The sequence below is a fragment of the Barbus barbus genome (assembly GCF_936440315.1).
Source record: "Barbus barbus genome assembly, chromosome: 47".
Lineage (NCBI taxonomy): Eukaryota > Metazoa > Chordata > Actinopteri > Cypriniformes > Cyprinidae > Barbus > Barbus barbus.
Genome location: NC_136725.1, coordinates 3,139,473 through 3,163,019, shown reverse-complemented (window position 1 = coordinate 3,163,019; position 23,547 = coordinate 3,139,473). Strand labels below are relative to the sequence as shown.

The 23,547-nt window shown below is 39.3% G+C and overlaps 1 protein-coding gene across 6 annotated transcripts in view; it reads left to right on the top strand.

The window, feature by feature from the left end:
* LOC306865661 (PALM2-AKAP2 fusion protein-like) overlaps nucleotides 1-23,547 on the top strand; it is a 99,091-nt gene that overhangs the window by 70,642 nt on the left and 4,902 nt on the right. For 3 of the 6 annotated variants that reach the window (XM_079410400.1, XM_079410398.1, XM_079410402.1), the window contains 3 exons: nucleotides 16,790-18,917; nucleotides 21,368-21,558; nucleotides 22,648-22,671. In XM_079410400.1, coding sequence (XP_079266526.1) covers nucleotides 16,790-18,917; nucleotides 21,368-21,558; nucleotides 22,648-22,671 — 2,343 coding nt within the window. Of the gene's footprint in view, nucleotides 1-9,513; nucleotides 9,724-16,789; nucleotides 18,918-21,367; nucleotides 21,559-22,647; nucleotides 22,672-23,547 lie in introns of those variants that run through there. The other 3 variants (XM_079410399.1, XM_079410401.1, XM_079410403.1) reach the window with 2 other exon arrangements.

Here is a 23,547-nt window from a genome sequence, read left to right as displayed (position 1 = left end):
TTATGTCCATAACACATTCTGTTAAATTAGATAATTTAGAAATTGAATTATATGAAAAATATAGCTGAAATATATATATATGAGTATAATCAGCATAATGGTAACAATGGTAACTAAAACCCATGCTTTCTAATAATATTTTCAAGGGGCTGAATGTACAGTATACACTGAGAATGGCAGAGGGCCTAAAACAGATCCTTGTGGCACTCTATACTTTATTGGCATTAACTTAGATAATTCCCTATTTACATAGACACTATGTAAATGGTCAAACAGGTGGGATCTACACCATCTTAATGCTTTTCCCTGAATACCAGTATAATTTTGTAGTCAGTCTAAGAGTATGTCATGATTAATGAATTAATGAGAAGATTTTAGAATACAATTAGTAGTATTGGCCTCTCACTAATAGGTTGGTTTCAAGTCAATTATGCTCCCTTGACTTTTATTCCATGATGTCTGAACAAGCCTGTGAGCTGTATAAGACTTTCACTAACTGGGGTTGGTGCCATTTTTAATGGCCCTTAAGCCAGGTTAATTTCAGGACAGTAAGCTGTGTTCCAACCAGCTCTACTAGTCGTAAGTACTAAGGCTAATTGAAACAGTTCTACAACGAGTTTCACAAAACAATATTTTGATTGGGCTTTGCTGACGAGACCATTCTTTTTTTCGTTTAGGGTGTTGATGTTTCCCATTTTACCCTTGGGCCTGGCTGACAATATCCAGATGACCCTCTTCCAAATGTCTTCCCGTAGATTAGAGGTCATATTTTAGGCAGGGCGGTGACAGGGTGTTAAGCGCAATGTCCTGGGTTTATTGTCTTCCTCACCTCCTTGTCTCTAAATATGTTGTCATTTCAGTCTACAATAGATCTTGGACATCAGATTTTCTTGGGTTTAAACCACTTCCTCTGAAAGCTGTATTCATTTTATCCTTTCTTCAAGAGTTGTATTTGCATGTTCTTCCACAAATAATACTGTAATACTTTCAGAAGTGAAGACAGAAGGCAGTATTTACCTAAGCATAGAGTGTTCATGAACTTCAGTTTCAAAAACAAAAAATTGCTTTGTAAAACAAAAACTGTGCTTGATGTTCTTTTTTAAGCATTTGGATTGATTGGGGATTGAAGTATTCTAGCCTTTTGAAACATAAAAGCTTTGAGTACTTTTACTTACTTTACTTTTGTCATTTAGCAGACGCTTTTGTCCAAAGCGACTTACAAATAAGAAAAAGTAACTAAAACTAAAAAGTTACAACTCTATAAATACTATCTACCCACATATTTAAGAAAATAAAGAAATTAAATAAAATTAACACATGCATATAACAACAACATTTCAATAATAAACATATCAATGAAACAAATTAAATAAAAAGCTACTACTACTATAGTAGGAAACAGGCTGAAGTTTATGTCATTAATAACTGATATCTTTCCCCACTAGTGACCCGTTAACCACTGAAACCGGATCAACGAGTTAGTGAGTTGAACTCAAGACCAGATTATTCAGTTTTGTGAACTACATTCAGACTGGTTTAATGAACTGAACTCAAAAGTATAAGAGTTTAGCATTAATGTCCAAATGGGATAACAACTTAAATTTTAGTCTGCTCCTTACACCTTGTCTTCAAATATAGTGCAGTTTTATGGGCTACTTTTACTATGGTGTTACATTGCTTTTGCTTTGTTTACTGTGATTGCAAAATATTCAAAATAAGGAGAAAGCCTACTTTTGTGTTCCATTTTAATTTTCAGTGAGCATTAAATGCTGTGCATGGAAACAACATTCAAGCTTTAAAAGATAAAATTGTAACACTTTACAGTAATACAATCCTTATAAATCATTTGCACACTATTATAGTTAATTCATAGTTCAGAAATCAGCATAACAATGGTAACTAAACCCATTTTTCTAATAATGTTTTCAAGGGGCTGGATGTACACACTGAGAACAGCAGAGGGCCTAAAACAGATCCTTGCAGCACTCCATATTTACTGGTGTTAACTTAGATAATTCACATTTACATAGACACAATGTTAATGGTTAGACAGGTAGGATCTAAACCATCTTAATGCTTTTCCCTGAATACCAGTATAATTTTATAGTCAGTCTAGTATGTCATGATTAATGAATTTCGCAACATTAACACAGTTATTTTCTTGTTTATTACTCAGAAGGTGCTTTGAAAGTGTCTGTATTGTGTAAATCGTTATGTAAATTAAAAAATAAATCAAATCAAATTGATATATGTATTCAAAACAGGGAAAAGGTCTATTTTTGTGTTCCATTTTATTTTTGGGTGAGCATTAAATGCTATGCATGGAAACAGCATTCAAGCATTATAAGATAAAATTGTAACACTTTATAACAAGTTTACAGTAATATAAATAATTGTAGTCTCTACAATGTTAACACATTAATAGAATACATACAAATAGTGAGTTCTTTACTCATTGTCAGTGTAATTTACAAATTATTACTGTTTAATCACCTCAAATAGTAATATAATAGAAATATATTGATGATATAAAACATTTTTATAACTGTAAATACATAATAATGTTTTTATTACATAGTACATAGTAATGTTTCAGATGCTCAAACATGCAAAAAAAGTATATTTTTGTACCTGTAAATGTTACGTACAAATATCTACGTACAAACAATGAGACTAATCTGATTTGAACCAGTAATAAAGGAGTTATTAATGTTTCATGAAAACATGTATTAATAGTAAACACACATTTATTTATGAATTGATAAACATTTATGCTTAATGTATTTGTAAACATTTTAGGAACCCTTATTATTAATGCAAATAATTGAAAATTTAGTATTTTCCTAGTTTAAAGTGAGAACTATTTATTCCTAATATACATCAACTGCTTTACTACTGGTTTAAAATACTGTACAGTTGTAACGGTTCGTGGTTGTAGTGAAAGAGGCGCACGACGAAAAAGTGAAAACAAAAGCGTTATCTTTAATAAGTAGCATCAACACACTTTGAACATATGTTAACTTAAGATCGGACAAACATAATGGCAAAACTGAGGACTTATAAAGGGGAGGAACAAACGAGGAAACAAGGTAATTAATAGAACACAGGTGATGACGATAATTAATTAACAGAACTAGGACACAAACTAAAGCAGGAAGAACCAAATAAGGAAGAAACAGAACAAAACCAAAACTGACATATTACAGTATCTCCCCCCCCCCGGAAGGTGCGTCCCGCACCGTAACAGTAACATCGGGGAGGGGGGGGCGGGCGTCCTGGAGGCTGGAGCAGGACCAGGATAGGATAGGGAAGCCTCCAGGACGGATCAGGAGCCTTGGGAGACCATGGCAGGACTGGAGACTCGGGAGTCCATGGTGGATCCGGAGCCTTGGGAGGCCATGGCAGGACTGGAGATTCGGGAGGCCATGGCGGATCCGGGGCCTTGGGAGGCCATGGCAGGACTGGAGATTCGGGAGGCCATGGCGGATCTGGAGTCTTGGGAGGCCATGGCAGGACTGGAGATTCGGGAGGCCATGGCGGATCTGGAGCCTTGGGAGGCCATGGCAGGACTGGAGATTCGGGAGGCCATGGCGGATCTGGAGTCTTGGGAGGCCATGGCGGATCAGGAGACACGGGAGGCCATGGCGGATCAGGAGACACGGGAGGCCATGGCGGATCAGGAGACACGAGAGGCCATGGCGGATCGGGGTCCTTGGGCGGCCTTGGCGGATCGGGGTCCTTGGGCGACCATGGCAGATGAGGGTCCTCGGGCGACCATGGTGGATCTGGATCCTCGGGCGGCCATGGCGGGTCGGGGTCCTCGGGCGGCCTTGGCGGGTCGGGGTCCTCGGGCGGCCTTGGCGGGTCGGGGTCCTCGGGCGGCCTTGGCGGGTCGGGGTCCTCGGGCGGCCTTGGCGGGTCGGGGTCCTTGGGCGGCCTTGGCGGGTCGGGGTGCTCCGTGGCCTTGGCCCTTGGCCTGGCCACACAGACTGAGACTATATGGCCCCCCCCCCAAAATTTCTTTGGGAAAGTTCCCCTCTGGGGGCCACATTGGAGGAGAGGGTTCTTGAGGGCGCTCTGGAGGAACGGGCGCTTGAGGGCGCTCTGGAGGAGCGGGCGCTTGGGGGCGCTCTGGAGGAGCGGGCTCTTGGGGGCGCTCTGGAGGAGCGGGCTCTTGGGGGCGCTCTGGAGGAGCGGGCTCTTGGGGGCGCTCTGGAGGAGCGGGCACTTGAGGGCGCTCTGGAGGAGCGGGCACTTGAGGGCGCTCTGGAGGCGCGGAGCTGGACGGAACCAGCGGAGACGAAGGAGAGCTGGACGGGACCAGCGTAGATGCAGGAGGGCGCTCTTGCAGCGCGGACACTTGAGGGCGCTCTTGCAGCGCGGACACTTGAGGGCGCACGGGAGGCGCGAAGCTGGATAGGACCAGCGGAGACGAAGGAGGGCTGGATGGGACCAGCGGAGACGCAGGAGGGCGCTCTTGCAGCGCGGACACTTGAGGGCGCTCTTGCAGCGCGGACACTTGAGGGCGCTCTTGCAGCGCGGACACTTGAGGGCGCTCTTGCAGCGCGGACACTTGAGGGCGCACGGGAGGCGCGAAGCTGGATAGAACCAGCGGAGACGAAGGAGGGCTGGATGAGACCAGCGGAGACGCAGGAGGGTGCTCTGGCAGCACGGACACTTGGGGGCGCTCTTGCAGCGCGGATTCAAAGGGGCGCTCTTGTAGCGCGGACATTAGAGGGCGCGCTTGCAGCGCGGACATTAGAGGGCGCGCTTGCCGCGCGGACATTAGAGGGCGCGCTTGCCGCGCGGACATTAGAGGGCGCACGGGAGGTGCGGGGCTGGACGGGACCAGCGGGAAATCAGGTGGGCTGGACGGGACCATCATCGCCGTAAACGGCGCAACGTTCATCGCCTGTTGCGGCGGTTTCCACATCGCCGCGGGCGGAACATACTTCGCCGGGGATAAGGCTCCGGCTCGGGGTCGGAGACTCTCCAGACACCGGATGATGGCTTCTCTCCAAGTGAGGTCGGAGGTGTCTGGGAGCTCTCGCTGCTGGTGGAGCGTGAGCCCGAGCCGGAGCAGCATCTTGAGGGTTCCATCTTCCAGAGTGCTGGCGAGGGCGAGAGGCGCAAACGCCAACATAAAGCTCACTGGGTCCCGGTTGGCGTAAGCCAAATCAAAAAATTGCGCCGGTTCGCCCATCTTCGGTTGCGGTCCGATCTTCTGTAACGGTTCGTGGTTGTAGTGAAAGAGGCGCACGACGAAAAAGTGAAAACAAAAGCGTTATCTTTAATAAGTAGCATCAACACACTTTGAACATATGTTAACTTAAGATCGGACAAACATAATGGCAAAACTGAGGACTTATAAAGGGGAGGAACAAACGAGGAAACAAGGTAATTAATAGAACACAGGTGATGACGATAATTAATTAACAGAACTAGGACACAAACTAAAGCAGGAAGAACCAAATAAGGAAGAAACAGAACAAAACCAAAACTGACATATTACAACAGTGAGGTTTAATGTGAGATTAATTTTAAATTAACCATAAACTAAAAGTTTGCAAATGTTTTATAAGTGCTGTAACTTATTATAACGTGTTACTGATAAAAACCAGCCTATATTTATTGAATGACAGTCATGTAATATTTAACTCTGTCTTGGACATATCGATTGATTTGACCTCATTTCTACAGCTTTCTTTCAAAAGCCACAAAGCATTTTTCTCTCTTTGTGTAAACTGACAGTCATTTAATCAGGCTTTGATTTTGTCCTTCCCACTTCCATTCATAGAAAACCCAGAATCTTTAAGGTTCTGTAAGCTCTTAAAGTGCAACTGTGAGGTTAATCTCTGTTGTCGCTTTATGTAGGCTGTCTTGAGTAAGACTGTTTACAACTGCCTTTAGAGAATAGTTAAAAATTATGCCTTTTTTGGTCCTCAAGCTATAAATAAGCTAGTATGGCTATTATGAGTGACTTTGAATTGCTATTATGTTTGAGGTTGGAATGATTGTTGTCATTTAATAGTATATTAGGCTCACTCGAGGAGGTCTGTTATATCTGAGAAGAGCTGCCATTTATCTCGACTGCCATTTACAGTATCTGACAGCTGGCACATCAAACCTGGAATGACCTGTATGTTGCCAACTTTGCTAACTGACACTTTTAAGAGCATTTCATTAATTAGAAGTGTGACAGTAGTTCATGTTTTTCAAAATCATTTTATAGTGTGACAAAACACTACATTGCTGATCTTTGTCACATTGACTTATCTCATAATTTTAATTTAGTATCCCATAATTTCAATTTCTTATGTAATAATTATGACTTAAGACGTATATCATAATTTTATGTCCATTTCGACTTGTTTTGTTTCAAATGGTATCGTATAATTTTGATATTTTTGTGACTTTCAACTTTTTAGTTTTTGCTTATATAATTAATTTTTTCATGACTTTTCATCTCAAGAATATGAAAGTATCTTATAATTTCAATTTCTCATCTTATATGCTTTACTTCGACTTTTCATATCATCATTTTGCTTTTCATCTCATAAATCTAATTTAGTATTCCATAATTTCGACTGACTTTTCCTCTCAAATTTGACCTAATATCATATCATTTTTCAACTTTTATGTTAATTTCAACTTTTTTATATTATAAATACGAGTAATTATGTTATCATAATTTTGACTTCTCATTTCATGACTTAGAATCATTATATAATATTATTATTATCATATTATTTTGTCATATTTTCATTTAATTAATATTGACTCCGTATCTTATCATTTCAACTTTTGTCAGATTTTCTACTTTTCACCTCCTAAATATGATTTAGTATCATATAATTGTTTTACTTTTATGTAAATTTCTACTTTTTGCATTATAAATATGACTTAGTAGCTCATAACGTTAACATTTTCTCATCTCATGACATATTATTTTGAGTTCTTATGTCATATTTTCAACTTTTCATCTTGTAAATATGACTTCATAGCTTTCATATCATAACTTCATATGGCTTTTTTTGTAAATTTAAACTTTTTTATCATAAATAAGACTTGGTATATCATAATTACAAATTTTATGTCATGATATAAAAGCCATAAAACACTAAAGTCCATAAAACCCTTTTTCGATAAGGTAGCTTGACTGCAGCTACTTGTTCAGTACATCAAATTATACAAAGCTCGACACAAAATACAGTTTGGCAGTAATCTCCCCAAAACTGCACACAGCACTCTGCATTATTATTATTCTTGATCCACAATGACACACGGACTGTGGGAGGAAGGAGCTCTCTAGCAGAGGATGACACACCCCAGCCCACTGCTACCAACATCCTCCATTAAAACACACTGCCATTCCAACCATTCCTTACAGACAAATTCCAATTATAAAGAAGGACAATTTTACTGCAACAACCCATGTAGGCCTTCTGTTTTGAGCCATAACCCATGTCTTCTTTTGAGTAATATTTTAACTCATTTCCCAAGAAGTTCTTCTTCAAAGTTTTAAGATATGTGAAGTAGTTAGCTACATAAAGGAGATGAATTGCAAAACATCAGACGCTATTCAAACGGCAGTAAAAACTTTTTGAGAGGTCTGTTGTTTCTGGGTTGAGATGAAGGATATACTGCAGTCTTTGTGTATCTCTGAACAGAACCGAGCATGTGGTGTTATTATTAGCACAACGTCTCGTTAGCAGCCTTGCATGACTGAGTGGCATTCAATTCTCACAGCAATCTTGCCTGAATCTCTTTTGCTCTTATCTGTATTTGTACTGTAGTCCCATTTTAAAGGCACTTGTTGCCACAAGGACATTATAGTGTGACTCACTATAGATTAATCTCACCACGATTTCGTCAGGGACGTACTGTACTACTTCTATTTTGAGATTTCATTGAAAACAATATCTAGACATCTATTTAATCATTTATTCATAAATTCACAATGTGTACTGCATGACCTGATAAGACATACAAATAGTACACGCTAGCTTTTGTGAGTGAAAACACACTTGTTAAGAGTACAACACGGCTGATTAGATGCTAAGAAAGCAGACACAAATCACATTGTACTTATTCTGTTTATGGGATGGTTTGGTTACTGTGAATTGTATGAGTTAGGCTTAGGATTTGCAAAAAGTATTTGTAGTATAGAGTAATGGCTCAGTTTGGTACCTGCATGCACTCTTCTCCCTGCTTTCCAGCGCTCACTTGTGTATTTGTGATAAGAAAAATACTTTAAATGTGCCATATTTGCTCATAGGTAGTACTAGGTAAGTTTTTGAGCCACAAATCTGAGCCATAAATGCCATGTGACTAATTATAATAAGAGCTGCAAGAGAAGTGGGTGTGTAAAATACTTCAGTAATTTTACTTGATTACTATAATTAAGAATTATTTGTGAGAATTCGTATATTACTCAAGTGCAATTGAAATACTTGGGAACTTACTTAATTGCATTTTTTTGAAAAAAACTTTATACTCATTACAATTTTATTTTGCCATGAAAAGTAATGTTTGCATTTAAAATATATTAACTTATAATATTGAATAACACTACAGTTGAAATTATACTGTGATATAGTACTTTACATGTGCTTTATTATGTTAGCCAACACATCAAAATAAGTATACTTCTTTAAAAAGCATGAAAAAAGATTATTAAAACATTATGGTTTAAAATGTACTTTGAAAGAAAATCTTTAATTTGTCATTATTAAAAAGTCTACTTAAGTGTGTTAAGACACATAGTCATGAAAATTAGTTTAAATTTTAAACAGTTTAAAGTGTGTTAAGAAACATAGTTATACAAATTTCAATATAAATTCATACAAAATTAGCGATTTGTACAGTACGTTCAAATTCTTGTAATATCGGGTTGGAAACACTTGAATGCAGCCTGCCATAGAGTATTTAAATCTGTTATATTTTAAACAAATGTTTATTTTAATTTAGTTATATATTAAACTATAGAAATAAAGCTTTAGAAATTAAATCATAGCATATTTCCAATAGCTTATTTTTGCTGTGCTGTGGTGAAATTCCATCTGTATTAACTTCCAAAACTTGTAAACTTATCTAATATGAGTAAGAGAATCCAGTCAGAGAGGCATTTTTGAGTCAGCGGTGAATAATGTTCCACCCAGAGGTACTGCGCCTTCCCTTGTAAGGTGTGTGCCGGCCATTCTAGAGGAGTCTGGAGACTCCCTCGGTCCAGGCGTTGAAGGGTGTTTGGGGGGCGGCTCTGACAGAGCGCTTCTTTGTGTGAGTACAGGAAGAGACCACACCCCTCACTCTTAGACCACACCCCTTTGCCCATGACATCATAGCCAATAGTTAGACAGAGCTAGAATTTTGACTCCTGGGGACAGACAGAAGAGAGGGAGGCATTGTAGGAGAACGGACGGAAGCGTTGTGGGGTGAGTGAAGCATGCGGGACACACACACACACACACACACACACATGAGGAATAGGGGCGGGGGGTGGAAGAAGTGGCCAGGAAAAGCCCTGCGTTGTGTTGTCCTAGGCAGGGTTTCACTGTGTCTCCTCAAAGGTTTATAGTTTGAGGTGTTGGAGGACAACTGTTTCTCAGATTTGACAACGGGACACTCAAGACTGCTAGTTTGTACCGAGTTTTCTTTTTAATACAAAGGATCTGTAATTTGGTGGCAGAAATCTGTTTTCAAATTTGGAAAAGTATGAAAAAGGTAAGAAAATACTCTTTGGAATTCGGGTTCAGACATCTGGGCCTAAATATCTAGAAGATCTAGTTTCAGATTTGTTTTGAATCTGAGAAAAGTGATTGCACTTTGATAGCTCAGGAGATTCAGCTGAGTTTCATTTGTGTATCAGCTGCAAGAGATGTTTTGACTGGAATCCCTCAGGAAAAATAACATGATTGCTGACATACAGTGAGAGTTTTCTTAAAAATAAAGGTTTTTATTGGTGTTTATGGTTCCATGAAGAACCTTTAACTTCCATGGAACCTTTCTGTTCCACAAAAGATTCTGTATAGTGTAGAAAGGTTCTTTAGATTATTCAAAAGTTCTTCACACTAAGGAAAAAAAGGGGGGGTTTCAAGAACTGTCCACCGAAAGGGTCTTTGGGGAACCTTTATTTTTTTAGAATGTGTACACTCTTAAAAATAAAGGTGCTTAAAAGGTTCTTCAAGCGATGCCATAGAAGAACCATTCAGTCAAAGGTTCTATCTCTTTCTTACCTTTTTATAATCTGAAGAACCTTCTTTCACCACAAAGAAGCTTTTGAGAAACAGAAAGGTTCTTCAGATGTTAAAGGTTCTTTATGGAACCATTTAGACAAAAAATGTTTATTCTATGGCTTCGTGAAGCACCTTTAATTTTAAGAGTGTAGAGCTATAATATTCTATTTAATATAGAATATATATGTAGTTTCTTGTCTGAGTTTATATTGAGAATTCTTGTATTTGATTGCAGTCTTTGGTATCTTTGAGGTTAAGAAATTGTTAAGATCTCTTTTGAAACTTTTAAAAGCAGGAGCATTAATCAAAAGTCTCCATTTGCTTTTCATTGAATCCAGTCGAGCAGTAATTGAGATTATTTGATGTTTTGAACTCCTGCGTTCTCTGTCTGAGCTGGTAGAGTTAATAATCCTATTTCTGGAGTCTTTCATCAGCAGTTCAGTGTCAAGTCAAGTCACCTTTATTTATATAGCACATTGTCTAGCTCAGTTTAGTTTAAATAGTATCTGTGAAATCAAATTGACGATAATCACTAGAAGTCAAGTGTCCCCAACTGAGCAAGCCAGAGGAGACAGCGGCAAGGAACCAAAACTCCCTCTGTGACAGAATGGAGGAAAAAACCTTGGGAGAAACCAGACTCAGATGGGGGGCCAGTTCTCCTCTGACCAGGATATTATTGTTTACTTATTGTTTTAATTAAAGTTTTTAATGTATAAATGTATTATATTTCTATTTTATATTGTTGCCATTTCTAAAAAATAATAGTATAATGTAGTTAGGTTTTTTATTATATTTTTAGTTATTTGGTTTTATTTTTAGTTTTATTGTATTTTAAGTCTCGGGGGATATGTCCCCGGGGCTCATCCAGGTGACCGGCCTCCGCCGACGATCAAGGCCGCAGACATCATCTCCCGGCGCCGATCCACCATCTGATCTGGACACGGACTGAGAAACAGAATAAGAAAGAAACAGACAAATATTAGCGTAGATGCCATTCTTCTTATGATGTAATGAGTACATCGTGTGTTATGAGGACTGTTCCCGGTTCCGGTTGATCTAATTAATGCAGCCAAACAATCCTTTAACGGGTTTGAATAATAGAAGTGTATTAGTGTGTTATGTGTAAACCAGGTTAAAGAAATGTGTCTTTAATCTAGATTTAAACTGACAGAGTGTGTCTGCCTCCCGAACAGTGTTAGGTAGATTGTTCCAGAGTTTGGGTGCTAAATAGGAAAAGGATCTGCCGCCCGCAGTCGATTTTGATATTCTAGGTATTATCAAACGGGTATGCAGCGGACGTGGAGGACTATATTGTGATAAGAGCTCGCTCAAGTACTGAGGAGCTAAGCCATTCAGGGCTTTATAAGTAATTAACAAGATTTTAAAACCTATACGATTTTATAAATCTATACTGCAGTGTGATGGGTCAGTCTGTACCGACTGTACTGTGAGCTGCTGAAAGCCATACTGAACACAGGCATCTTGTGTAACCATTAAAAATGAGGAATCTTTCTGTTGTTTTATTTGTTTGGATGCCTGAAGACAAATTGTGAACAAACAAAGTGACCAAATGACAAAATAAACTAGCGGAGCATGTTCATATTGTGATGAACTACACCTGCGGTTAATCTGTAGTACATCTGTGAATGTGTACTACAGTGAAAATTGCACTATACCTTCATTGAATACATTATAGAGAGTAGTTTATGAAAGGTCACAGCTCAGAAATTAGTACTGAGAAAACTCTAGCATTGTTTGTTTATTCTAATGAAATCCATAAGAAACATACATTTCTAAAATTGGCTTAAGTGCCCAAATACTTTCTGGGGGCCCATCTTTTAAAAGAGAACGTAGGCCCAAATGTAGCAAACTGGCTCAGTTGTGTTAATTGCGTCTGTCTGACTAACTGCTTCCAGATGCTGTGACGGCACATAAATAGAGGCTAGTGGTAGACTAGTTTCAGTAAATGTAAAATGACAAATATGATGCACTATGCCCTTAAGCACATTAAGTTATATAAATATACAAGGAGTTTATCTCCATCCGTCTCAGTCTTTTGCAGGTATATATACACACATGGTTTAATTAGGTGAGGCAGGGCTGTGTATCCTTCATCACTTCCATTAGACTGCCGGAGCCTGGAAGACAGCTGAACTATGCCGGGAATGTCAGAGGGGGTTTAGAGGAACATCCGTGGAGAGTGTGTGTGTGTGTGTGTGTGTGTGTTTATCTGTTCCTCGGAGAACACACTGATGTCCCTCACAGCTGACTCCTCAGGGCCACAGATTTTAATGTACAGCCACTTTAGACATATATGAGATTGGCTTATGGTTATTGAAAAAAAAATGAAGAAGCCAAAGGGTAATGCTTACAGGTTGCTCTTTCAAAGCTCAAGAGACTTAATGGATTTTTTAGTTTCTTTGCTTCTTTTACGAATCAGCTTTAACCTGCATGTTTCACTTAAGATTACTTAAGAAATAAATGTTCACAAACATTTAAATGGATGTGAATATCATAGGTTAGATAAGAAACACAGCAGTCAGGTTTAACAGTTAAATCATACAGTTTTAGTCAGTATTTTTGCTTCATTGGGTTAGTTCATTTCCTCAATAAAACTTTATTTTTTCCAAACACTTTGGTTCAACACTTGTAGAATGAAAGGTTGCAATGCTGCAATTCATGTCTAACACTTTTCTGAAAATAAAAGTTGTTGGTCACTGTTGTTTTTTACTTAGTTATGGAAGAATTTGATGAGTTCATATTAAAATTGCAGACAGTATCTTGTCAAATCTGAGCATTGCTTGGGACACTATTGAGATCATCTGTTAGAAGATTAATATGAAAATGCTTTTTTTCTTATGAGAGAAACCAGAGCAAGAGACTTAAAAGGATATTTCACCCCAAACTGAAAATTCTGTCACTGTTTATTCACCCTCCTGTTGTTCCAAACCTTTATGAGCTTCTGTCTTCTGTTGAGCACAAAAGAAGATATTTTGAAGAATGTTGGTAACCAAACAATTGACATAGCAATGAGTTCTCGAGGCAAATCTCATAGCATTGACTTCAAATCTCTGAGATCTCATTGCTTTGAGAACTAATTGAGATATTTTCTCTCCTGTGGGAGAGTTGGTTGGTAGTGAAAGAGAGGAAAAGGAGAAGGAAACGCCATGTGTTGTGCTTTAAATGCTTGATTTGTGCTTGATTGTTCGCCTGCTGTGAAGAAGTGCTTGAACAGGACACATGCATGTATTAAACACAAAAAAACAAGGCAGTTCTAAGACATAAGTTTCTTTTGAGAACATGTCCCAGTCATATTTGACCTCAAAAGACAGAATAGAAAAAAAAAAGACCAAAACAGAATACAGATGGGTACAGCTCAAAAGATCCAATAAAACCTCAATATTTTCCTTCCAGTGGAGCCATGCACTTTGGTTCACTCGAAAAGAGCGATATCTGACAGATGGGACATCCAAGTACACGTAGGTAGGGTAGATGGATCAGTTTCAAGATAACCTTTTTAGCAGCAGTAAGGACAGCAGACAGAATCCTCCTTTGATTTACAGACAGTGACAATGCAAAATCATCAAGTAAAAGAAAAAAACAGTCCATTTGGATCTGAGTCTTCAGAAGATCTGCCAACAAATCCCAAGCTGAGGACTAGAAGGGCTTAATGTGAGAACAGTCCCAAAATATATGCAGATATGCACCCAGACTTGTGCTGCAACACAGGCGACAAAAAGGGTCAGGCTTTCTTTTCATGTTATATAATAAACAAGAAGTGGCAAATATGCCTTATAAATGAACTTATAATAAATCAGTTGATAACAAAACAATTTCTCCAGACAGTGTGCCAATGCCCACCCCCCCCCCCCCCCCCCTCCTCCCCCCCACTCTCTGTCTGTAAATCTGTCCTAGTCTGTTTTTCACAGCCTCAGGGAACTTCACATGACTTCCTAATGTCATTATTTGGTAAAAGTTTGGGCTGAAAGCTCGTGAACACACCCTGAGGGGAAGGGTGGTCTGTGCGACTGAAGAAAGGGGTCTTATAGAACTCATGCCACATTAAAGACATCATGTGACGCTTCTGCTACTCATACACACTACAGTTTGAGATAAGAAGGAAGTTATTAACACTTGTTTGATCTGAATTAATTCTTCTGATTCGCTTAAACAGACTTGGGCATAAAATGTTTTGCCCCTTTAGAGCAGCCCAAACTTTTGAGAATATGTAATTGTTTTACAGTTGGTGGTTTTGTATGAATCGTACAATTTTTAGAATAAAAATATATAATGATGTAATACAGGTTTTGTTCTACCCAGTGTATAAACAGAAATAGGTTTACTTTATGTGGCAATGAACACAGCATCATCTGAAATAGCACTTGGCTTTCAGCTGAAAATTAAGTTACAGTATTTCAAAACAAATTCCTCTTTTCTAGGAGGTCCAGTAATAATAACATCTCTATGCTTCGTTCCCACTAGTTTATTATGCTTTTCCATTTATGGCAGGTTATATTACTGCTTTTTTAAACAGGTCTCTGACTAGCCTTTTCAGGAACACCAACTTTCAAACAACAGCAAACAAGTGAAATTGCTCAGGCATGCATGCTCTCCTCTAAAACATAAATGCTGAGCAAAGAAACAGAATTCCTGCAATGGCCTCTGTTTACTAGAGAATATAGCAGTTTGGTTCAGTAAAACTGCACTTTAGACAGGACTAACAAGCAATAACTCTCTCACATTTTTAGTATCTTGTATTGATACAGTGGTTTTGTATGTTAAAGGTTTGCTAAAAGTTTTCTGGAGTACTGTTGGAGTACCCTGTGTTGTCCAAACTTGGAACCAATATCAGCAATTTCATGCAGTTGGAACAGCAGACCAGCATACCAAATTTGTAGCCAACATTAAAGAAGAAAGCATAAAATAAAAACTCATGTAGACTAATAACAGTAAACAAACATTTTAACAAGATTGTCATTCCACAATAATCTCAGCATTATTTCAGTTCATACTAAGTGATGAACCTAAACCTAGGACACTGAAAATGACGTCAGATTGTGAAAATGCAAAAGGCCCTGTCAGAGTTTTTATTTTAAAACGGTCTGTCCCATCTGGTGAATGAGCAGCAATGAAAGCAAAGCTCAGCGTAATAAGTGGTATTTTCCCCTGAGGAGACCATGCAGTGCTTCATTCTGCAAATGCATCTCAGCCATCTCCCACAGGGTTACCAGACCACTTAAAGGTTTCAGTACCAGATCCACAAAATAGAAGAACCCCTGCAATCATTGCTCTGTAAATAAAGAGTGTCTACATAGTCTAGACATCTGTGTTTTTCTTTTAGTAAATAACTATAGGGCCTATTACCCACTTACACCCATTAGACCTGGACATGGAGGGACATAATGAAAACTAAAGCATGCAAAACTTTCTCTTTTCTCTGTTTCTTTTCTCCAAATTGCTATGTTTCTCATGAGTTGAGCATAAACCATTATAGCCTTGCTTATCATATGATGTTCCTGTAACTGAATGCAAGGTCGTTGGTTTGATACTTAGGAAATCAGATGTAGCTTGCTTTGGATGAATGCCTCTGCCAAGTGCATAAATGTAAATCCCTCCAGCAAATAGAAGAAATCATAACTGAAAATATATCTACTTTATGTTCTATTGCAGGTAAAGGTGGTTTTCCAAAAAGATAAGCATAAATTCCAATACTACGTTTGGTCCATGTTTTCCTCTCATTTGATACTTTTGCAACTCCATTATACCATTGTAGACCTCTGAAGAGAGGGGACCTTAAATTATTAATACTCAGGATCAGATACCACAGGTCAGAGTTCAACAAACCCATTATCTTCCACATCTTATCACAGTCTACCTATATTATGCATGATGGCCACGTGCAATATTTCCTTTGGGATGTTGTTTTGTTCTCTGATGTGCATTCAGTTGGCAGTGTAGCAACCAATATAATTGAGATCCCCTTTTTGATAAGGTGCACACAATGCATAAACATAAGGAAGACATTTCGTCATTTTAAGTACATTACTATGCAGATAAAGCAAACCAAGTACTTGGTTTGGGGCAGTGGTCCATCCATGCATATATTTGGCCATTGCATCATCTACCACTATTTTAAATTATGCCTTTTTGCATGCAAAGACAAATTGTACATCATCATGAGCTGTTCTGCAATTTAATTCAAATCAACAGCAAGAGTTCACAAGAACTACATCCCAGAACACCTCAAGCAGACTTAAGTGTGGATTACATGTGCACACACAGCTTCAGAAAACAGTGTTCACGCCATCCAAATTAACCAAACTTTGACGTCAAACAAACCCAGTTGTGCAGCAAAAGTGTTACTGTGTAGTTACAAAATTTTGAAGGTGTGGAATGTCTTAAGGTTAGAAAAAGGTAATGTCTTGCAATTATAGAAATTTTATGATCGATCCTTGCTGTCACTTTGCTGCCAAATATGTGAGTACTCAAGTATTCATGCCCATCCATAATGCAGTGTTTATTGTGATTAAGAATTGCTGTTTTTATTTCCCCAGAAGTCCCCAGTACTCTCAGAGGATGACAGTGAGCTGAAAAAAGAGAGAAGCCTGAAGACTGTGAGTTTTTTCGATTCTGTGAGTCTGATATCCAGTGGTGGAAGCAGTATGGAGCTTGAAGTTCAGACCGACTCTCATCAAAGTTATGTGAGCAGTGGACAGAACAGAGTGAGACATGGAGGAGAAGGAATGGACAGTGAAGTTGCCAAGGAAATCCTTTACCTGGACGAGGTCCTTGAGGCCAACTGTTGTGATCCCAGGGCAGAAATTACTTCAAATGGGACAAGTTCCCCTGATATTAAGTCAATTCGAGTTCATGGAACTGGACCATCTGTGCGTACTTGTGACACATCTCCCTTACACAACCATGAAATTGTTTTAGAAGGAAAAAAACAGACCACTTTTGTTGATGACAACTTCAACACCAAACCCAATGGTCATGCAATGGACTGTACAAGGTCACCTGAGTCACCTAGGACAGCAATCAAGAAAGAGGCACGTTTTGAGCTCCGACCATTTCATGAAGAGAAGAAACCATCGAAACTATTTGACCCCCCAACTGAGAAAGAAGTTCGGGTAAAGAAAGTCAGACCCTCGGAGGAGATTGCTGAGCTAGAGAAGGAAAGGCTGGAACTCATCCGGGGTCAAGCGGTCAAGAAGAACCCTGGAATTGCAGCAAAATGGTGGAACCCACCTCAGGAAAAGACACTGGAAGAGGAGCTGGAGCCAGAGCAACTGGAGTCACTTCGAAGATATGAGGAGAGGAAGCAGATGAGAACAGAAGTCAACCGTATGCCGCAAGCTGCACCCAGACAGACAACCTCCTTTATCCAACCTGAAATAGTAAATAAGAAGGATGTTGTCATGGAAGAGATTGATTTTTCTGCAGCACGCAAGCAATTTCTGCAGATTGAACATACCACGCAGCCCACAGCCCCTAAGAGGAATGTGACACCAGAGCTTTACTCTGCCAAACCTTTCTTCAGGACTCCAGAGGTCACGCATGTAGAGAGGCCATGCGGTTCTGTCACAGTTGCCAATCAAGAAGGGGTCGCATCCTATGATGGAAGTGAATTTACTACAGTCAAAGCTGAAAAGATATACTGCTGCTCTGGAGAATCTGCCATGCCACCCAAAGAAGGTTTGGCTCAGAATGAGTTCAAAGATGATGAATTTACTTGTGCCCGGGCAGTGATGACCATTGTGAAGGATGAGGACTCTGATTTGTGTCAACGCTCTTTGAACAGCTCCTATCATATAGAAGAAATCGATTCTGGGTTAGATGACCTATCCCTACGGTCTCAGGACACCACTGTTCTTGAGACGCTCTCCAATGACTTCAGTATGGATAACATAAGTGACAGTGGTGCGTCAAATGAGACCATGAGTGCCTATTTGGAAAACTCTCTTGGGGAATACTCTTTTCCCTCAACTCCAATGGCCACTACACCAATCAATGGAAAACATGAAAGTGGAATCAAATCTCCAGGTGAACAGAGTGGGTCTTATCAGGCAGATGGCTTGATGGAAGAAGAGCTGGAATACCATGCAGGTATTCTTGTCCAAAACGCTATACAGCAAGCTCTTGCTCAGCAGAATGACAAGTGGGAGCCTCTTCAGGCCACACAACATTCATCTCCCATCCCTGAGAGACATGTGGAAAGTACTGAACCACAACCCCATCCTTCAGTGGAGAGAGCTGCTGTAACGCCACCTCCCAAAGTGCCATCCCCCCTAGAGGAGAAAAAAACAATTGCTCCTCAGATCACTGTAGTTCAAGCTGCCCCGGTTATCCCAATGAACACTTACAAACCTCCCAGTCCCTCTCCACCACCAAGTGAGAAACCAGAATTCAGCTATTTCAGTAAGTACTCTGAAGCAGCAGAGCTCAGGAGCACCGCAGCTGTCACTCGTACTCAGGAAACGGAGGTCACCTCAGGACCATTCAAGCTGCGCTCGCGCAAACAGAGAACCCTGTCCATGATCGAAGAGGAGATTCGGGCGGCCCAAGAGCGCGAGGAAGAATTGAAGAAACAACGACAGGCACAAACATTGCGCCCGCCACGTACACAGAAGCTAAAGTCCGGCACCCAGCCAAACAAGCTGGCCCTTGGGAAGACAGCACCAGGTATGATTATATCCAACCATTGTGTGCAATCATGGCAGCAGTAATTGAACACTTAGAATGATATGTCTGAAATTTTATTTGATGACTCAAAACTATCAATTTTATCACGATTTTTACATCAAAAAAGTTTTTTAGAAGTAATAAGCTATTTTCTGTCCTGTTTTGACCTCCCTCATTAGAACCCTCTATTTGAATAGGCGTGGAGGATTGTAGACTCAGAAGTTAACGCCCACTGCTATGATTGGCAAACTTTGATTAGATAATGTGTTTGACAGCCTACATCCTTCCTTTAAGGTTAAAAACGCATAAATACTCAGCACATATCAAACAATCTGTAATAACAGACAAAGCAATAGTGACCACATAATAACAGTAACACATTTGGTGCGACATTACTGTCAGATCCAATATAGTCGGTAAAGCATCATCTTTTAGTTTTAGTCTTTCTGAAAATCCTGTGTTGAACTGTGCCTTGTTTGTAAATTAATCCGCTGTAAAATGAAGTAAACGAAGGACCAAGTTCTTACTGACGTGGTCTGGCATTTCATTAAAAATCAATTAATCAAATAAAGTTTATCGTTTGGTTTCTCCATAGACCTGCGTTTGCCGCTCTTATCGTTTACCTATGACCTGCGCAAATTGGTGGGCGGGGTTAAACAGGCAGTGATGTAGAATCAGTGGGCGGGGTTAAACAGGCAGTGATGTAGAATCAGTGGGCGGGGTTAAACAGGCAGTGATGTAGAATCAGTGGGCGGGGTTAAACAGGCAGTGATGTAGAATCAGTGGGCGGGGTTAAACAGGCAGTGATATAAGTGATATCAACATAAGCTGTTTTTTAAACTAACAAGACAGTTTTGAGTTCTGAATCTTACAGGATGTTTTATAGTACAATGACCTCTGATAATTCATAAGATCAAGGGAATTTTGTTTTCTCAGTTCATGACCCCTTTAACTTATCCCAATTGATAGCCCTGTAGGACAAGCCATATAAATTGCAAATTAGTACTCATACTACAGCTGTTCTTTGTATGTTTTTTCATAGCTTGTACCAGTTCATTGTGTACTTCAATCAGTAATCAATGCATCTTCCTCTGATGGTCTATATGCCAGTTTGACTACTAATGCACACTTTGATGTTAATTAGCTGGTGATTTTCAGTCATGTAACTGGAATCCTGGAGGTTTTCTTTATAGAGCTTCTTTGGTTTAGATTCCTTGCACACTGTGTCCCATGGGTCTGCACCCGCTGTTCAGCCAGAGTCACTTTTGCAAGCTGTGCTTTTTGAAGAGGGTTTTAAGAAAACTGCAGCACAGCAACTGGGGAGCTGGTGCGTTTTTTTTAACTGTATGGACTTCATGAGTCATGACTCCTCTGAATAGCTGACTAGATAATACTGTGTGGCTATATGGGTAATGTAATCAAAGTTTCCAGTTCTAGTGACCACTAACACTTACAATTTGTGTTGGTTTGATGTAAAAAATTATTACAACCGGCTGAACTTTAAATGTTTCTGTTTATGTCTGATTGATAAGAAGCATGTTTAAACTCCATTGTCCCATTGAGGCTTTATTTAGCATGGAACTAGACGTAATGCGCAGCAGCACAGTGTTTAATGTCATTGTGTGCTGTTCCTGTTATTGTCCACGTCACATTCTTGATGTTCTGTACTGGAGAAGCTTATGTCTGTCCTCTAGTGGTGTCATAGGGAAAGCACGAGTCCTTTCTTTTAGCTGTAATGCTAAATACCATAGTGTTTGTTTGAATCTATCTTGTGGTATCAGTCTCAATGATTGACTTCTCATTAATGACAGGGATCTGTAGAGGACAGATATAGACTTCTTGTAAGGAGGCACTTACTTTCTACAGGAAATTGTATTCCAAAGATTTGCCAACGTCAGTAATAGAAAATAAAGGCACTTTCAGTTTTAGAGAATATCATGTGACAAATATGTGACAAACTATGGCCATTATGGAAAAAATACATATAATAATATATTATACTGCTCTTTTATTCAGCCTTGTTTTTTATATAACTAACTTATTTATACATGGTTTGGTTTTTCTGATATGGTTTTCTCTCAGATTCCCTTGATTTAATGGAATGAGGAACCGCATTGTGGGTTTCTACACTGAGTTCTCTGTTCCTCTAGTATCCATACTTGGGTCGTCATCAAGAATGTGTCTGCCCTTTCATGTCCTCTAAACTGATGAGTGATGGAAGAAGTATCTTGCTGAAACATACTAAAATTCCAAAAATAATCCAGACCTTCATTTTCATATCAGTGCTTGGAATGGAATGTAACAACAAAACAGAAACAGAGTTTGAATGGATCTTGTGAAAAGTGCCAAGATTATATGGGGGTCATATCACACCCTACAATATAAATAAAGATTATATACATTTCTTGAAAATTCATTCATTCTTCTGGTTTGTTTTCTTCTGTCTTTAGGTAAGATAGAGAAGGTTCGTCAAGTTCCTCCAGCATCGCCGTGCTCTTCAGAGGGAGCTCTGCCCTCGCCGCTGTCTGATCTGGGCAGCGATGATTCAGGAGGACAGCGACCCAAGAACTTCATGCAGACTTTGATGGAGGACTATGAGACACACAAGGTCAAGCGCCGAGAGAAAACTGACGACAGCAGTGTAAGTCTCTTATGCTCAGGTTCAAATCTATATAATAATAGTAATCAGTAATATCGTATTATTCATTGTCTGTGGATTCTTCTTGTCTACACTTGCATTCTCTCAGACATCCATTTGCTATTATAATCAAAACATTCACTTTCACTTTAATTGGCTTAAATTAATTAACTTTAATTATATAAAGGCATTTGGAATTAGTTATTCCTACCACTAAAATGCCATTGCCATAACTTACATCAGAAACCATGTTCCTGTATTTCATCTCATGCTAAGAAAGAGAAGAAACGGGACTTTCCAGCTCATTTAGAAGCTGAATTCATGAAGACTTGTGCCACGTGAAAAACCACCACAGAACGCATACAGAGGACACACAGTTTCATGTCAACCACAGTCTTTCCCCTTTTGCTTTCTCAGATATCAACTACACATTTCCTCTTAGAAAAGCTATTATTTGGAGAACAAACTATAAAGTGCCTGTGTTTTGCAACTTTGCTGCACTGACAGTATCACATTCCATTATTATAATGCAGGCAAAGTAAAAGCTATGGATTCAGAACCACAGTAGCGGTAACAATATTGGTCTCTGAGGATAAAATTCACTTTCAGTTCTCAATGCAAAATAAATCCATGACAATAACTGCAGCTTTGTGTTGCACTTGTAATTCTGCTGAGTAAAATAGCCAAAGAAGTCCTCAAAGTACATTTGGAATCACATTCAAACACAATATAAATTCATGCTTCTCATTTTTACTCAGGGAATGTTGTAACCAAATACTGAAGACGGGTGGACCTATTAAAAAGACCAATTAAAAAAGAACTATACATTTTAATAAATATAGTCTGTACATCTGCTCCTTGAAAAAAATCGGTAGGGAAACAGCCCTAACAAATTTAAGCTCATAGTTATTTCAAATGCTGTCATTAGCTTTACCTTTAGCACACAGTATGATCTAATAGATAAATACGATATAGTATATACACATATGAAAGCAACATATTTGGTGTGAGCTGATCTATTTTCAGAAACTGTTCTCTACACAATAGCAAGTGTTTGCACATTAACGAATTCTTCCTCTTTCCTCTCGTCAGTATGTCCGCTCAGTTACAACTGAGGTACTTGTACAATGCTTGCTTCAAACTTCATTGTGCCTTAATTTGTGTTATTGCATGTTTGGAGGAAAACCTGTAGCAGTGCCAAATACTTTGACATATGAAAAGTGTCCCCAAGAAATCATTCTGTTATATGTGGTATCATTGAATCATTCATTACATATACAGTCTATAGAGCCACATTTTGAAAAAGTCAAAGTATTTGCACCTACATGATCTATTGTATATCCAAAGACCAGTGTCATGATCCATTTCCATGAAACCTGTGTCAATGAACTTACAATGTCCAGTCTTCATTTGATCATTTTACCACCTCCATTCAGAGTCCTAATATTTCAACCCAAATGTGTTTTTGTGTTTTATACTTTACATAAAGTTGAAGTAATTTAAAGGGGTCATCGGATGCAAAATTAACTTTTCAAGTTGTTTGAACATAAATGTGTTTTGGAAGCGTGTGTACACATCATCCTATAATGATAAAAATCCACCCAGTGTTTTTTTTTAAATCCCTATTTTAAAATCTCCTTTCTCGAATCAGGCTGTTCTGAGATTCCTGTCAGAATGAGGCAGTTCTGTACAGGCCCCTCCCACGATAGTTGATTGACAAGACCGTCTTACCTTAGACCGCCCTGAGTGAGCTGAGAGCTGTCCGCCGGTGCAGGGGAAGACAAGATGTCTCAGATTAAGCGATTGAAGTGTTTAGTTGTTGGATGTAATAATGAACATAGCAGTCGTCATTTACTCCCGACATCTGAGCCGCTGAAGACACAGAGGATTAATGTTACTTTCGTTTTGAAGTGAATCTACATAAACGTGTCTGTGTTCGCCCGAATCATTCGTGATCCAGCTTTATCGACAGAAGAAGTGAGTATAAGGGTT